Source organism: Melospiza melodia, chromosome 2, assembly GCF_035770615.1.
Source record: "Melospiza melodia melodia isolate bMelMel2 chromosome 2, bMelMel2.pri, whole genome shotgun sequence".
Classification (NCBI taxonomy): Eukaryota; Metazoa; Chordata; class Aves; order Passeriformes; family Passerellidae; genus Melospiza; species Melospiza melodia.
The window spans coordinates 78,331,504-78,349,230 of NC_086195.1; the positions used below are offsets into that span (position 1 = coordinate 78,331,504).

A 17,727-nucleotide genomic window follows, 5' to 3' on the forward strand; every position below is an offset into this window, starting at 1 on the left:
GAGAAAGATTCAGCTCTGTGAATATAACTACAAACTGTAAAACATCTCTATTTTTTTTTTTTGCATCAGTCATCTTGGAGTTTCCTTCTCCACCTAGTTTCTCTTCACTGCTTTCTTTAAGATTCATGTGCAGTTGTAGGTATCTCTGACACTGCTCAACCCTAACTTTCCATATATCCCAAAAGCCTTATCATGGTTAATGGAGAGGGCTGATAATATCACTTATTCAACCCCTCCAGCTTAGAAAATTCCATGCCACCAGGCATGGCAAGAGATCCATGAGCTACCCATTCTCCTGAGCAGGACCCTGATCACACCGCCCTTCGTGTTTCTTTTCTTTCTGACACGCTCCTGCTGCCTATGAGATACAATAACACAGAAAGAGATTTAAGCGATTTCTGTCTTCGTTGGCTCCCGTTGGGTGCTGTCAGTACCTGAGGTCCTTTACAATTCCATCCAAGGGGTAACATCAGAGCAACATTCCCCCTTCCCTTGCACTAAGGGGCTCTTACAGAAGCAGGCCATTCCATTCTTTGGTAATCGAAGCTGGAATAACTTTCCTTCCTTTGCATCCTCAGGTTTTCAGAGCCCTGCAGTCCCCCATCCAGGGCAGCCCAGGAGGCCTCCCCAGAGAGGGCGGGCAGGCAGCAGGAGCAGTACATAGCAACAAGGAGCGCTCCCCGGGAGCTCTGCTGGCACTCCCCGCTCCCCTGGCCAATAAATTGCCCTGTGCCAGCCCCTCCATGTAGCGAGGCAGGGAGCTGAGCTGATTCCCTGCGTTGCCGCTGCTCATCCCAGCCATCCTCTGCCTGCTGGGCTCCTGCTGCCCCCGGGGCGCAGAGGCTCGGCGCTATGGCTCTGTCCTCGCCGTGCCGAACGGAGGTCCCTGGGGCTCGTGGGGACACGAGCAATTCTGCCCCAGAGGCCACGCAAAGGGATTTGCACTGAAGGTAAGCTTTGACTGCTTCTTCAGCGTGGGGAACATGACCTGCTGTGAGACGATGTCATTTTGTTCTGATCGTAGCAGGGCTGGCCACAGCACTCTGTCCCCTCACAGCAGTTTGTGCTGTGTCTGCAGCACGCAGGCTTCTCAGCAAGAAATTTCTAGCACAGAGAATCTCTCCAGGCTCCTGCCAGTAGGTGATTCCTTAGCAGAGGGGTCTCGTGGGTAAGAAAATTCCTGAGGTTGGTACAGCCTGTTCCCAGGGGCAAGTCCCACCTGCCAGCATGCCTGGTCTGGGTATCACAGCACAGGGTGGGAGGGTGGGCATGGGCTGGGACAGCAGCCACCAAGCGCTCCTGTTTCCAGAGTGCCTGCTCCACAGCTTGGAGAAAAACAGAGGTGGGCAACAGCAAAATGGGCTTCATGAGAAATGTCATGGAACGGCCTCACAGCCCTGCTCAGCTGCACTGATGTTCTTACTCTGTCGCCAAAGCCTCCTGCCATCCCTCATCCTCTTTTAAAAGGGTGACCTCTCCCTTTTTCTTCCCCTTTTCCAAGGTGCAGCCCTTCCAGGGATTTTGGCTGTTTGGTGATGACACGGCTCTGAACGGCGTCCGCCTACACTGCACGGACGGCACGGTCATCGAGTCCTCCGTGGGGGGGTGAGCAGCCTTCACTCCCTCATCCTCCTCCCGGGCAGCAGCTCCTGGGCAGCTTGAAGGGAAACCAGTGCAATGGTTTCTCCACAGACAGCCACACCCCCTGTGAAGGTGGCTCAGCATCCCTCTTGAGGAGGTGGGCGAGTTACCCTTGGCCACAAAGTGTGAAGGTTTCAGGGCAAAGGTCTGGTTCCAGGGAAAGGAACAGTGCTTTGCAAAATGAAAGAAAGATCAGAAATTACAGGTCTTAAAGCAATACTTTCTCCTTTTCCTCAAATGCTTACTTTGGAAAGCACATTGAGTAGCAGGGACATAGCAAGCACCTGAAGTTGCCGAGGGGTTCTGCAGGAGCAGGGCAGACTGGAGCAGGTGGTGGCTGGGCATCCAGGGATGATGGGGAAGGAGAGTGAAGCAGGTGGTGCCAGAAACCTGCCACCCCCATGTACGTCCCTTGCCCCAGGACTGCCGTGCAGGTCATGGTGTTGATTGCAGCACAGCAGGGGCTGGGCAGGCCTCAATCAGTTGTTTTTCCCTCTGGCAGGTGGGGGAACTGGACGGAGGCCCAGCTCTGCTCCAGCAACAAGCTGGTGTCGTTCTCGCTGCACGTGGAGCAGTGGCGGTACCTGCGGGACAACACGGCCGTCAACAACGTGAGGTTCGCCTGCTCCGACGGCACCGACCTGGAGGGCTGGGGCCTTTCTGGGGGCACTTCGGCCCATGGAGCAGCAACTGCACCTCTGGGGCCATCTGTGGGCTCCAAACAAAGGTGGAGAAACCCCAGGGAAAGTGGGATGACACAGCTCTCAATGACATGAGAGTGTTCTGCTGTGAGTAAGCCTGGCTCCCCACCTAATGCCAGCATCTACAAAGCTGCACAGCATTAAAACTTGAATCTGTCCTTGCACCAAGGGAAGTGTACTTTTTTTCTGTCTTATTATGTCAAGGGTAGCCAGGTCCCATGGCTACAGCACTTCATAAGAAGGGTCTTTGTAATTATTGTGATTAAGATTCGTAACAAATTTATAACCTACAAAATTCCTGTGAGGGAGCACAGGGGATTCCCACACCTGTTGGTAAGGCAGGAGGTGGGACTGTAAGGGCTGAACTTTGAAGTAGAAGAGGGATCATCTGCCCTGACAGAAACTGCGGTTTCAAGGGAGGGGAAGGGGAACATCTCATCCTATTTCCATTATAATGCTTAGGATATGAAGGGATCACTATCAGACATCTGTCCGTCCATCCATCCATCCATCCATCCATCCATCCATCCATCCATCCATCCATCCATCCATCCATCCATCCACAAATGAGTTCAAATATACCATGCAGCTTGTGGTCCCAGCTCCATGCCTCTCCTTCCAGCCTTCTCAGCACGTCTCCAGGTGCCCCGTGCAGAAGAGGCCCTCCAAGGATTTTTGTTTCAAAGGCTAGAGTACTTCACATGTATTGCAGTCAGAAATATACCACTGCACGGGTATTTTTCCTGAACCCACCACCATCTCCTTCAGCATCCAAACCTCCTGCTCAACTCTTCTCTGGAGTTCATATTTTGTGTTGCTTCCTGGGGCTGTAGGCAATTCCTTGAGGGTGAGGACATAACAAGTATGGGGCAGGGATTAGCCCCAAACGCAGCTCTCACAGGGCATTATGCAGGAACTGGTTGGTGGAGAGCAGCATTGCGGTGCACATGTGCAGGAAGGACTCAAGGAGGAAAGGAACAAACAGCAAGGATTAGGAGAGTTCCAGAGAGAATTGCAAATATTTCAGCAAACACTTTCCTCTGTCCCAGGAGCGCAAAGAGGAGGCAGAAATCTGAGGAAGACGTAGGAGGGAAGGAGAATATCCTCAGCTCTGTAAAGGTCATAGACTTTGCCCATGATCATGTATTTGAAATTTGTTTGCTGCAGTATTCTCTCTGATAAGAAAGTCTTGCTCGGGAAGACTGTGAATGCTCCTCAGTACCACCTGTGAGCCAAGGCTTAATCCCTGCTGGGATCCCAGATGTTCCAGAGGTTTCTGAAGCATCAGCTGTACTATCATCTGCCCTTATGCATCCAAAGAGACTTCTTGTCACTTGGCATGCAGCCAGGAAAAGTGTACAAGAGGTACATTTACAAGTACAAGGCTGTACAAGAGGTACATTTACAAGTATATTTAACCCTTTCTGCCAAGTTTTTGAAAATAGGTTTGAAAGTCCAAGCAGTTATATTTTTATTGCCAGTTTGGTCAGTTCCCACATGCTTTGCTTATTCCACACCTAACTGGTAAGCACCACAGAGCCACCTATTATATCAGGAGAGTACCAGATTTAAAATCAAAATAGAAACACTGAATATGTGATCTGACAACAAGGTCACACATCCTCATGGATGATTTCCAATTTTAAGAGATAAAGGCACTCTGGAGACAGTTCCATTTTTGTTACAGGAATCTCTCTCTACAATTGGATATAAAAGGAAAATGCACAACTCAGCTTTTCTTCTGGAAAAAAGGTTCCCCTAGGGCACTTTGAAATACACTGAGACAAACAGGTGGAATTCTTGTCATGAATGTCTCAAGGGTTTTTATGTTATTTTTGCACTATTACATCACTTTCATATTACTCATTATTCATTCACTTAAGCAAGTTGCTGTACACAGCACTTTACATGGCATTAAACATGAAAGAGTTTCTGTCAACAGGGAGGTTCCTGCAAGAAAGCCACTCTTTAAAGTCATTTAATGGTCTTCCCACTCAGGTCTTAGCCCTCCCCATCATAACAAAAACATTTGATTGGGCTGAATCCAAATGCCCTGGCAGATCCTCTTGAGTAATAAATATCCCATTTTCCAGGCAGAGGATACCTAACAGTGAAATGCTGGAAGAGATATCCCTGTCCATTACTCCTTCAAATTCATTATTTGGCTAATATGATATTTTCTGCTGTGTGTGTCACTAATCTGCAGCAGTGAACCTCAGGGTTTGTCACAGCCCACCACAAAGTGGCAAGGCACATGTCAAGCACTCATTTCCTGTGCACTCACACCAGCATGTGACCACTCTTCTCTCAGGAAAACCTGAATGGAATACCAGATGGAAATCCAGGGCTCTTCCATAATCATCTTGCTTCTTGTGCAATTACTCACCTGATGCACCAGCAAGAGCTGGTTGGGATGTTTAATCTTACATCCCTCACTACATTCATGTTTTGCCTTTAGGCATCTGTGGTGGAAAACAGCCAGCAGCACCCACTTTTCCCCAGGCACTGAGGAGAACATGCACAGTGCTCAAAATTGCATGTAAAGATATTCACAGCCACACTTCCTCAAAAGGCACAGGTGATGTGCAGCAGCAGCTGGTAATGAAGTAACACCAGTTACTCACATATGGATGGATTTGAGCATCTGGGGGGTGAGGAATAACAATAAAATAACTCCCAGGGCTCACCTTTTACACATTTTGTTGGATATGGGCAGGGATGGTGGGCTTGTTCTACCCAAAACAACAGCTTTCCTCCTCAGAAATTCCTTGTCCAGTATGGACTGATTCAGCCGGAGAAGTGCCAATGGAGATTCACTACAGTAAAGAAGGATATCAGGGGATAACCTTGAGCTAAAACCTTTGGTAAGGGAGCAGGCAGTAAAGACAATTCAATGATGTAATTTACACTCCAGTGAGTGAAATACAAACCAAGAGAGTCTTTCCACAGCTCAGACATGCGCCCAACAGGAGCATTCCTGTGATGATACTGGCATGTTGGCCTTAAGCAGACAGCTGACAGCCCCTGTTCTACCAAAGGGCTCTGTCTCACTTTTACTGTCTGTTCTGGTGGCAGACTCCATACATAAAAACCACAGCAATGGACCAGGGCTCCTGTGGCATTTGGCATTTGTGCAGCCATGGAGCAGAGGGAAGGTCCACGCTCTAATCTTTGCTGCAACTCAAGCATACACATCAGCAAGCATCCTCTTCACGTGCCAAGTGAGGTGACAGTGCATTTCTTAGAAGCCACAGTCCTGTCCCCCAGCTGTCACAACACCTGCAGCACCCTGCCTGGAGTGAGAGAATGAGCATGAGTAATGAAATAGAGAAGGATGAAAAACACCTTGGACATCTTCCTGGTGTTTCTCCCAAGAGCACTGAAAGAAGACACGGAATATTTGGATTGTCCCCATTCTCACTGCAAGGTTTGCCCTGGTGCATTAGCAGCCTTTGGACATTGCTGTCACATGACACAGCTGAAATAATGAATACTAAACCTGGGAAAATGCAGTATTCAAAGCTTTGAAAAATGTTCATGTCACACCTCAGGAACCCACCTCTAGGCACTGAGCATTTCAAACACACTACCTCTGGAACAGGTCAGCCCCAAAAGTCTCCTGGGAAGTTTGTTTCTTCCCTAAAAGCAGCAAGGGTTGGACTCCCCTCTAAACTGCATATGAGATGTTGTAGCCTAGGAGACCTCTGGTGCTTATCAGCATTCTCATCCTCTGAGAGCACCACATTCCCTTCAGAAAAACTGCAAAGGTTGAACTTGGCTCCACACTGAGCAAATGTCCCCAAAGTTCAGAACTCTTCCAAGCCAGCTTATTTCCTCTAGAACATCTTTAATGAAGTACTTATTTATATTTTCCTTGAAGTAGAAATACTGTATCTGATTTTATCTCTTATTTTTTATTTTAGTAGGAGATTTGGTTTTGCTTCCACAAGTGTGTCTTTGACCTGTAATAAAATCTGTACTGAAGTAATGGCTAATTCTGAACAAGTAAGTAGCAATTCCAGTAAATCCAAGGAAGAGTACATCCCTCTGACCTTCCTGTGCCCTTTTCAGTAACAAACATGTACTTTGAGCAAAAGAACAAATTTTCTTGTGCTGTGGTTCTGCAGGGCCATAGCAGAGTGCTGCCTATACCCACATAATTAGAAGGAAGGTTAATGAATTGCTGAAGCACATGTTTCCAGTGGATAATTCAGATAGAAAGCATGTTTAGGTGGCCTAGCAGTTTATTAAATGAGATTATAATGGACACTATGCTCTTTGCAAGTGTCATTTCAAGATAAATTGATGTAACACTTTACCTCTGGAAAGTGCATTAGTAAAAGACGAGCTATAATCTCTACTGATGCAAACCAGTGTCAGCTGTCATTTCTTTGGTATTAATGTTTTTCCCTTTTTTCTTTTCTATCCCTTGATATTTTATATCTTCTCTTTGCTTTTTTAGCAAAAATTAGCATTCATCCTCAGCCATGAGCTCAGATACACAATTTCTAACACTTACTGCTCTATTGGAGATTTCCTTCTTCTGCTCAGCTTCACCACAGTGTTTGCAGAGAGTATCTTAAAAGTAGGGGGAAAAAATCTCCTCTCATTCTTCTTCTCTCTAGAATTATTTTCAACTATAGTAAAAAAAATAGAAAATTGATTATATGAACAGCACCATTTGCTGTTCTCATGGTGCTTTCAAGTCTCACATCTGGTTTTACAAGAACAATTTCATCATCTTGCTAATATCTGTGCCTTGCATTTGTGCCCTTGTACTGCATCTACCAGAGTCTCATTATGCAGGTAATTTTTGCCATTCCATCACAATGGTCTGGCAAAAAACAACTACTATCTAAGCACCCAATTGCCCTTCCTCTCTAAATATTGCTTGTCTGCTTATACAGCTTTATCTAAATGCACCTCTGTCATCTGTAATAAGGTAACAGGTCTAAAAAGTACTTAGTGTCATTTTGTGTCTTCCACTTCGGTACAGAACCCATTTTAAACCTAAACTGATGCCTTTATTACAGATCTTTCTTTCTGCTCCTTGTAGCACTTTCAGATGCCATGTCCCACTACCTGCAACAGGGAGAAAGAACATAAAACCATTCCAGTGTTACTGTAATTTTCTTGGGCTGAAAAGTCATAAAATCACAGAATACCACGTTGGAAAGGGACCACAAGGAGCACCAAGATGGCGCAGCACCCTGTCCAACTCAAGATCTACAGCTGGGAAGGAAACGTTTGTCCTGCTATCCATAAATGTCAGTTTTCTCCAACTTCTTTCATCAGTTTGGGCCTCATTTTCTTTGGGCTTTAAGCTGTTTGGGCCAAGCATAATCTTATATTGTACATAGGATGTCTACTGTAAGAGGACATCTAGACCCTGCAACAAAGGGTTTGACTCCTTCCCCAAGGCTTTTCATGCCAACTCAGATAATGCCAAGAGGAAGAAATGTTGTGCCTCAGGAGAACCTGCCTTTGACTAAGAATCTGCATCTTTTTGTACTCCTGGATAATTCTTCTAAGAAAATTAGGCAACATCTTGAAGGTTGAACATTAAGTTGATGCAAATTTCAGTAAGTGAGTTGGAAATCTCTCAAAAAATACAAGATTAATAATGTTATATAAAGACAAAGACGACAAAATTGGCTGTAGAGCAGCCATTACAGTGTCATATGTCTCCAGCACTAATTTTCATACAAAGTGAGTAATATACTTTTAGTCAGGCCCAACAGCTACAAAAACCTGAGTCATTCCTTCACACAGGAGGAACAAATTTTGTTAGGGGTCAAATTGTGCTGAGGTTCCTCAATAGAAAAGCATAATTAATAAATAAGTACAAGTCTTTGTTGGGTGATGTTGTCCTGACAGCACAGAAAAAGCAAATCAAGAGCCAGTATTATCCCTGGACTTGCCAGGAAATCTTTATTGCTGAGCTGCAGCTCATGTGTTCGGCAACCCATACCAGTTTGGTTAAAAGGCTGGTGGAAAAGTCATTTCCAGCTCCTCAGGTTGAATGTGTTTCAGTTATTTCTTCCTATATCCTTAATTTAAGCATCTAAAGAAATTTCTTTTAGTTGTTTCACAAAGAATGATTGGCCAAATGAAGATTTTTTAAAAGAAAATCAGATTTGATTTTCTTTCAGAAAAACACATTAAAGGCAGCTAGAGCAAATCCCCTGCCAGGGAAGTGCAGACTTTTTTGTACCTAACCACTCTGTTAAAATCACTAATTAATGGGGAAAATGTATTTCAGAGACACTGTGATCTGTAGGTCCAGATTAATTAGGATAAACTTTAATTATTCAGTGGTAATACATGCCACCTTTGAAACCAAAATCATCAAAAGTGGGTGCTTGCAAGCTCAGCAACTACCCCCAACACATTTCTTTCTTCTTGTACTAAGGCAGCAAGTAAATGTAGTGCAATTCCAGTTTTCTCTGCAAGGCCTAAAGCCACCTCAGTTAGGCAGACTGATTCCCAGAAGCACACGCTGAAGAGGAGAGAGGACTTTGCAGAATACTTCTCCCCCGCGTTCGAAGAGATGACTCAGACCTCTTGAAAACACTTTTGTCTCTCCTAATTTTCATATTGATTGGGGTGAAAATAAGAGGGAAAATATTTGCTCCAAGCTTCTTCTCTCAATTGCTCTTCCAATGTTTTGTTTTTTTCCTCATTATTTTCAAACCCCATTTTTGTACTTTCTCCAAGCACCCTCAGCATCCTCACCCAGCATATTTTCAGGGCCAGCAGAGTTCCTCCTTCGTCCTCTCTGATCAACTTTGCCAGCATTCCTGGAGCAACTTCCCTTTTTGTGCCTTTCTCTTTTGGGATTAGCTTCTCTTCATGTTGGCAGGGCTTCCTAGCACAGAAGCATTATCACCACCAGTGCCATTAATCAAGGCTCTGCCACAGGTAGGAGCAGTCAGGAAAACAAGGGTATTTTATTAGCAAATTTCAGATAAAAGCTGGACATCAGTCAGCTGGATAACTACAATTCCTTCTGGCATCCAAATTACAGAGTAAAACAGCATCATTTTCAAGTCTGTGTCCAGCAGCACTGTGGGAAGTGTGCAATGATGGAATATGAACCTGGAAGTGGTCATTTTGTTTATGTGGCTCAGCCTGTACCACCACATAAATCACCAGTTTCTCCCGTAAATCTTACCGTTTTCTTGCTTCACTTTCCTGGCATGTACAGCAGTTCCCTCTGAATTTTCTAGTCATTTTCTCTTCAGCTCTGAGTCAGTAGGTGCTGGAGCTGGGGATGGTGGAGGCATCCATCACTGGAAACCCCACTGGAAACATTTTTCCCTCAGCCTAATTCCATGCTTGATCTCAAACATGCCACGGAGCAGAGTCATTATCAAAGTCATGCCAGTGAGATGTGTTGTCGTAAATTGAGACCCCCACATAGGAACTTTGTAATTAAGGAATAAACAGAGGCAATGAGTCATTACATTTGGTGCTGTGGGAGTTTTAGGAAAGCATGTTTTCCGTAGCTCACGGAAATGAGACGCGACCTTTACATGAGATTTTTTCTTTTATGGTTAGCAGTCGTAGGAGCAGGACACAGATTTTTCCAGTTACTGGTATTTAGGTATCTCATGCACAGATGCTGACAACTGGACCTCCTCAGTCCTTCTCCAGATGCTGACACTTGGACCTCACAGTTCTCACAAACAGCCCAGGAAGATTACAAAGAAAGAATGGTTTGGGGAAAGGATTTTATACAAAGATAGGACAGGAATGCTAGGCAGCCACAGGGTTCAGTGTGTTGAGCCATTTTTATCCCTTTTTCTCATTGCCTCATGCTTCTCACCCATTTACCCTGATCCCTTCCCCTCCCCTAAACTTCCTGTAATAAATTTTACATAATCCCACAAACCTCTTCTGAAATCCCATAAGCTTCACATAAACCCAAAATCCCCCTTAAATTCTGAACACACTTGCAATAATCATGTTTTCTCTCTCCATCAGTGACAAAGCTGAGGCTGATGCCTTCAAGGCTGTGCCTGAGTAGGTTTGTAGGTTTTTGACTGGTCCATTTATCAACAACTAAAGTTTTTTTTATTAACTGGATTGTATTGGCTTGAATTCCAATTGTCTCTGTCTCACCAAAGGAGGAAATATAATTTCTAGGTATAAAGCTTTTGATACAGGTAGTTAAAAGTTGTTATGTACACATCAGAACAAATGTGAAAGACTTGAAAATACACAACAAACATCTTGAATACAAGCATCATAGCTGTAGCGTAACAGGAAAAGATATCTTTTTGTACCTCAGTTTCCCATCTCTCAATAACAGGCTGAGAGTCTTTCCTTCCCCATAGATTATGGTGTATTTGGGACAGAAACTGCTCTTGCTCTGTATAATCACAGCATTTCTTGTCTCATCCTCTTGGAGAACCAGGTAGTAATCAAATAGTGTGTTATTTTCTCTGTTCTTCAAATAACTTTTGTTTCAGCAAAAAAATAGCTATTAGACAATAAACTCATCATGCTAACAGAAAACTGAGTTAGAAGTTGGAAATCGATATTACCAGGAATGAGCAAAGTCAGAAATACCATATCATTCCTAAAGTCTCGAGCCATCCCACCAGAATAAAGTTATTAAAAAAACAAAACAAATCAACAAAACACAAGGATAGAGGAAACTTTATCTGCTGCAATAGCAATCACAGTGGCAGTCAAGATCCACAAAACAATTGTATAATCTTCTCAAGCTTAGGAAAATATCTGTGCTACTCTTTGCTTGGAGAACTTTGGAGGACAGATGCCACCTCTTGGGCTGTTTAGTCTGGAGCCAGGGACTCTTTCCAGCGCCTCAAGCAATAATTTTTAAAAAAGAGAGACCATTTTGCAAATGTAAGCTGTCATGAATCCATAATCAAACTTTTGACCCTTACAGCTGTATGTTACTTTTACTGAATTTTCCATTTCCTGATGCTCCTGCAGTGTGTCCAGAAACATGAGCCACAAGGAACACCAGATCCGCCAAAGATACATGTCCTGTCTGAAATAAGAGGTTCACTGTCAGCATGAGAGCTCAGAGCTCACACCAGCAACTCCTCTTTGTTGCTGCGCTCAGAATGGGTACAGAGACCAGAGCTATTGTGTCCCTGGGATTTCTGATTATTTGAAAGTGCCATATTACCCACCATGGTGTGAAGGAAGAGATCTCACCTGTTCAAGGGCCTGTCCCAGGGAAAGCAAAAAAAAAAAAAAAACCCAAACAACTGAAATCATTAAATAAAATGGTTCATAAAAAGTCAGCAAAAAATTAAACACAGGGGCTTATCCAGTCAGAGGGAGAGCTACAGGTGTGACCTAGGGGAATATGTACCACCATTTGTGCAAGAAGAACTTGAGAACTGGAACCCAGCAGAACACAACTGGCATGTTTAAATTTGACCTAATTGAGGAAAGGAAAAAAAAAATCATGTTCTTTTCATTAAGGGCAGGGAGACAATAAGAAGAGGCATCTGACTGCTTCTGTCCAAACTACATCTTTCATTATTTTCTATCACCTCTTCTATTTTACCATCTTGTTTTTACGTGAAAGGCAGCAAAACTACACTTCAGAAGCATCACGTGTTGCTACAAGGCTTCATTTCATCTTGAGCAAAATGTTTTTAAGAGGTCCTTCATCCTGATTGTGGATTCAAGTACAAACTGAAAGTAATTCCCATTCTGCCAAAATAACCTCCTTGTTGTTCTTCACATTTTCAGGATTGTGCTAAAGCTATAAAAAACATATTTCCTAAACCTAACAACCACATGACATTTAACAGCATCACACTGATCATCTGGATCACAGTGCTATCCAAAGATGTGAATTGAATAGTGGAATGTACCAACATTTCCAGGGTTTCATTATCCTTCTAGGTTGATTATGGAAGAATCACACATGAGTTACAGAATCATAAAAATGTGTCAAATCTACTGCTTTCCCTGTAGGCCATTCAAACAAAAAAGCCTTGAGGAATTTTCAAAATCTTTTTTGTTTGTTTTTCTCTTACCGACAAAGATCAACCATTAGAGGTTTACTTGCTTTTTTTCCCAGTTCCAAGGTATGGGGTAAAAGAGTGCAGGTCCCTAGGTTCTCTTTAGTCTGATTTTAGAAAAACATTTTTCTTCTGCAAGTCCTCAGAGACCTTGTCCAATTCCTTTGAATTCTGAATTATACCTACTGTTTTATATGAAAATTTACCCTTATTTCTGGGGGACTGGCCTCAGTTAAAATCCTGTGGCTCAAGACAGAGGAGATCTCAATTCTCCCTGCATACCTCATCCCTCATTAGAACATTAAAATAAATTACCAAACATCTAACATTCAATTTGTGAAACATATTAAACTTTCTCACCTTTAATAAGACACAATTTGCCTAATGTCTCAGAGCAAGAAAATTCAATAGTGTTCTGATGGCTGCTGCAAGACCCCCAGGAGAAAAGTTACATGCTAAAGGATATAACTCCTATATAAGAGCAAAAATTAATGACAGCGATTTTCTACATAAAAACACAGGCTACAATCCACCCTTCTTGGATTTGGGGCTCTACAGTGCAGGTGCCTCTGTGTGAGGCAGGGGCCCAAGCTGCCATCACAGCCCATGGAGAGCCAGGCAGGACAGGACAGGCTTGGAGTCACTGACTCATCCCAAGAACACCACCCACTCCGAGGAGACTGAGTCACTCTCAGCTCTGCTCACTATACTGACTCTAACAGGAGTTCAGACACCTTCCCCATACTGGTGGCAAATCACACACCCCCCGCCCCAAACTTAAGCTGAGATCTATTCTACTCCTTGCATCTCACTGCTGAGTAGCAAAAACCCTACACTTTTTGAAACATTCCTTAGGGAAACTGGAGAAGTAAATTCCAAGCAAATTCTGATGCATTACAGAGAATTGAAGGCTGAGGATTACCTGCCAGCGTGGGTAGCACTGCCTTTGGTGGCTTCTCAGAGGGCAAAAGGTAAACAGTTCAGTGTAAAAACTAAATTCAAGAGGGATAAGGGGTCTTGCTGGAAATACATCTACAGTTCTCCAGTTGCATATCAGGGTCTCTTCCAGAGGATAATGATGGAAATTTGAAAGATATTTCTTTCCACATATGGACAAAGTATCAAGCAGGTCTGTGATTTAGTGGGAACAAACCCAGGTAACCACTGAGGTACTCAGAAATTCACTACCTCTTGCTGATGTCTACCTTGGACAGAATATACAAACGGTGCCAGTACTTCATCCTCTCAGGAATCCTCTCCTGTCCCAACAGAAGGAAGAGATGCAGACATGGGATCAGAGCTCATTTTTTTTAATTCCCAAGGGCCACTTTTCTGTGATACAACAAAACTTGCCAAAGGTGACAAGAAAATGCTGCAGGACTCCTGCCTGCCTATGGCAGTTATTAAACATAAACAGAATGTCACATGTGAGATTTACATTTTTTTCCCCAGCTGTGGTAGAGTACAGGGAAAAGAAGAATAAAATTTTCATAAAAGCACAGAGTTAATGGAATATATCCTTTTGGAAACAGCTGTGGATTATTTGATTATAGAAAAAAAGCACACAGATGGCTTTCAGAATCTGAACATTTTGCTTCCTGCAGCAGTGTGTTCTGTCTACTTCAGGGAATTCGGGACTAAAAAAGAAGCTTCACGGCCACTGGAGGGTGCAAAATTATCCAGCACAAAGAGCAGGTTTCATGCACTTCAAAACAACCTTTCTGCTGCACTAACTCCCAAGAGAAAAGTGAAAATTATACTCTCTTTCTTGGCAGTAAAGCTCTATCTGAAAGAAATTTTTCAAAGCTGAATTTTATTTAGACTGCATAATGACAGAAAACTCAAAGTAGAAATATGGAAAGCTTTGCTTAGATGGAAAGGTAACTTTTAAAGGAAGCATGAAGATTCTCATGAAGATAACATTAAAAAAATGTATTCTCCTTGAAAGCTTCCTTGCTTCTTCCCCTCACCCCCTCAAGAGTCCTTGAGAACAGGAACAAAGCCATGGGATATAGGTCTATGCAACTTTACACTTACCATATTTGAATGTATCTGTAAATATTTATTAATAGCATTATCACATTTCCCCAAATATTCTACAGCATCCCGATAGTTTCTTGCTGAGTTTTTTATAGTTTCTTGCTGTCAAAAAAAAAAAAATTTATACACATGTAAGTTACTGAATATTTTGTTCTACCTCTTCTTTCCTTACTGCTGACAACTATTTTCCCCTTTGAAAATTTAATTGTGTTCAGAGTCTGGTCAAAATTATTCTTTTTTATAAAGTTAAAAGCCAAAATTACTTCATGTCTCTTTTGCACCATCAGTTATTTGAGAGTCTTCCTCACTCAGCAATGATGCCATAGAATCATTGCCTTCCTCTTAGTGCAGGTGTTAAATGTTTTTTTTTTCCTTGTCTTCCATGAGCCTAAAAGTCGCTGGATCCACTTCACATTTCAGTCCTTCTGATTGTATCCCTACACATCCCTGTTATGCCCTAACATAGCTCTCTAATATCTTTCCTTTTCCTAATTTGAGTGGATTATCATTCCTCCCATCAAACACTGTGCTGCCCACATCCGCCCAGCAGGGACTGCACACAGTGAAGGAACCCCACCCCAGCCCTAACCTTCCTGTAGGTCACTCCTCATTAGCAGCACAGGGATGAAAAGTATGAACTTTCCTCTGCCCTGGGTGGGGTTTTTGTTAATGCCGTATGACATTCATGGCCTAATTATGTGGCTGGGCAGCAGCCAGCACAGCAGCTGATTTGGTCTGCAGCATGCAGATAGCAGTACAACGTTTGTAAATTCCAAGTCATAACATGTTTGTGGCATTTGAGAAACAGTTTCAAAATGCCAAAACTAATACTATTTCTTTCCCATTATAATGAGCAGGAAGATATATCAAACAGAGAACTATAATAGTATGATTTTGTTAACAGTTCTCAGTCTTCACTTCAGGCTGCAGATACCCAACTTTTTTAAGCCAACCAAATATTCTGAAGGTCAAACACTATGAATATTTATTTGCTAACTTCCAACTTGAAGACCTGCTTGTTCAAAAGGTTCTTTCCCAGTTCCAAACTCCCTACACATCTTTATATTCTTTGTATATTTTTTTTAAAATGCTAATCCATCAGGAAGACATCCTTTGTACGGATCCACTACCTATTCACGACTACTTGTCTCACTGGCCATTCATGGCTGCTAGAGTGAAATACAGTCAACCTCTGGTCAATACAAGCAAAAAAGAAAGGAGTAGGCCTTCAAATACAGGAAACTGCACTACATCATGGCAAAAACAAAGATTTTGCCCAGAATTGCGACTACTCACTACATTTACCACAAAAGAGAACTCTCCCGCTTCAAATGGTGACTATGAATCAGTGGGAGAGTCAGACTTCCATATCTCCAAACAAAATAAAACTCTGAATTAATTCATTTCTTTAATCAAAGAATTGAAAGGAATCGAAATTTTCTGCCAGGCATGCTGTCAAACTGACAAAGTGACTCAGCGAACAGAATAATTGGTCTGTAATGTGATTATATTTGGGGATTCAGGTTGGGATTTAAACATGCTGTTAAAGACTAAACTGAAATAACTGATTATTACAAAGTTGTCAGGCCTGCAGTTTTAAAAGGTCCTGCTGTCAGTCATTAAACAAGTGGGAACTCAGTGCAAAAAATAATTGGCTGCTGTGTCACCTTACTGGGGCTTCATTAGTAAATATCCTTAATAAGCTGATCCAGATGTGAAACACGGTTCCTGAGAAGGTGAGAGTGATAGTTCTTAGATTATTGCCCAAGACCTGTCCTCTTGCACAACAGACTCCTTTCATGAGGGGGAGACAATCAATAACCACACAGCCCATCTCCAATAAACAAACCCTCTCTCCAAGACACCAGCCATTAGGAAAGGGAGCAGCACAGGTCTCTAAGGACTCCCCAGGATCAGGAGAACCAGCCTACTGAACTGAGAGTCAGTCATATACAGAGGAGCTCAGCACAATTCCATGCAGGAGAAGCACTCTGGTTGGCACCCTGAAAGACATACTGCAGTCAGTGTGTTACAGGAGAAAACAAAAGCCAGCAACACAAAAACAAGCCATGAAAACTGCATAGCCAGAAATCTTCTGTGAAGCAAAAACACTCAACCAGAAGTTGCACAAAGATGTCTGCATAAACCAAGTAATGCATATAGGGTAATTTAAGAAAATGAAACATCACAATTTTATTGCCCAAATAATGTAGACATGTGAAACACTACAGGGCCAGTAGCATCAGAACTGAGGAATCACATGATGATAAAAACCAGAGCAGAGCAGAGGGGCAGAATCACCTCCCTCACCCTGCTTGCCACACTATTTTTGAAACATCCCAGGGTACAACTGGCTTTCTGGGATGTGAGCACACAATGACATGTTGCATCCAGTTTCTTATCCATCGGCACCACCACATCCTTCTTGGCCAGGCTGCTCTCTGTGACTTCTTTTCCCAGACTGTTCTTATATCTGGGATTGCCCTGACCCAGAGGTAGCACTTAGACTTGTTGAAGCTCATGAGGTTCTCACGGGCCCACTTCTCAAGCTTGTCCAGCCCCACAGGACAGCATCCCATCCTTCTGTTGTGCCAACTGCACCACCCAGCTCACAACCTCTTGTGCGCCCTCACAATCCTCCTGCATGTCCCCACTTCCCAACATTAAAAAACTACCCAAGCTTTCTAGCAGTGCTGTTTTGTTAGAAAGAGATTCACTGACTTTTTTAAAGTTAATTATTTAATATGCCAGAATTATATTACTGCTCTCATCTACCTGTATTCCTGTTTGATTTGTGTAAAAAATACACTAAGGAAGACGACCACACAGTTTAATTCAAGACTCTACTTGTTTTTCATTAGTGGAAATGAAGACAATAAAATCATCACATACAGCAGTTCCCATCAAGATTTGATTTGGAGGCTTTGCACAGAAGCTAAAAATAAAAGACTGTGCAATCATAAATCATTTAAAACTGTGTTCACGGACAAAGAGCATTTCAAGGATGATGTGTCCAACTGAAGTTGATGGGATCCCAGGGATACAAAAGGAGATGGAATCTGAGAGGGTTTTCTAGGCGCCCTAAGCAACCCAAATCCCACGTGCTGGGTTGGGGCAGGGCATGTGCAAAGGCTTGGGGGAAATTCACTTGGTCCAAAGAGACAATCAATAGATTCATAGCAGTCAGAGGGAGGGAGTTGTGTCTGTCAAAACCTTCAGACCACAAAGTTCATGCTTGTAAGGAGCTCTGAAAATCAAAGTCCTGTGGATTAAGATTTCCTTGGAGGATGCTATTCTTTTTTTTTTTTTTCCACCTTAAAACAAAGTTTTTT

General features: G+C 43.0%; 1 protein-coding gene across 1 annotated transcript; it reads left to right on the top strand.

Annotated features, from left to right (window-relative positions):
• Positions 1 to 779: 779 nt before the first annotated feature.
• Positions 780 to 2,437, top strand: LOC134414999 (vitelline membrane outer layer protein 1-like; the record flags this gene model as incomplete). Its single annotated transcript, XM_063150324.1, is given in 4 exon segments — positions 780 to 950; positions 1,502 to 1,605; positions 2,144 to 2,298; positions 2,301 to 2,437. Coding segments are annotated over 4 exon segments (567 nt in total), but the record flags the coding sequence as incomplete, so codon positions are not given.
• Between the last annotated feature and the right edge of the window lie 15,290 nt (positions 2,438 to 17,727).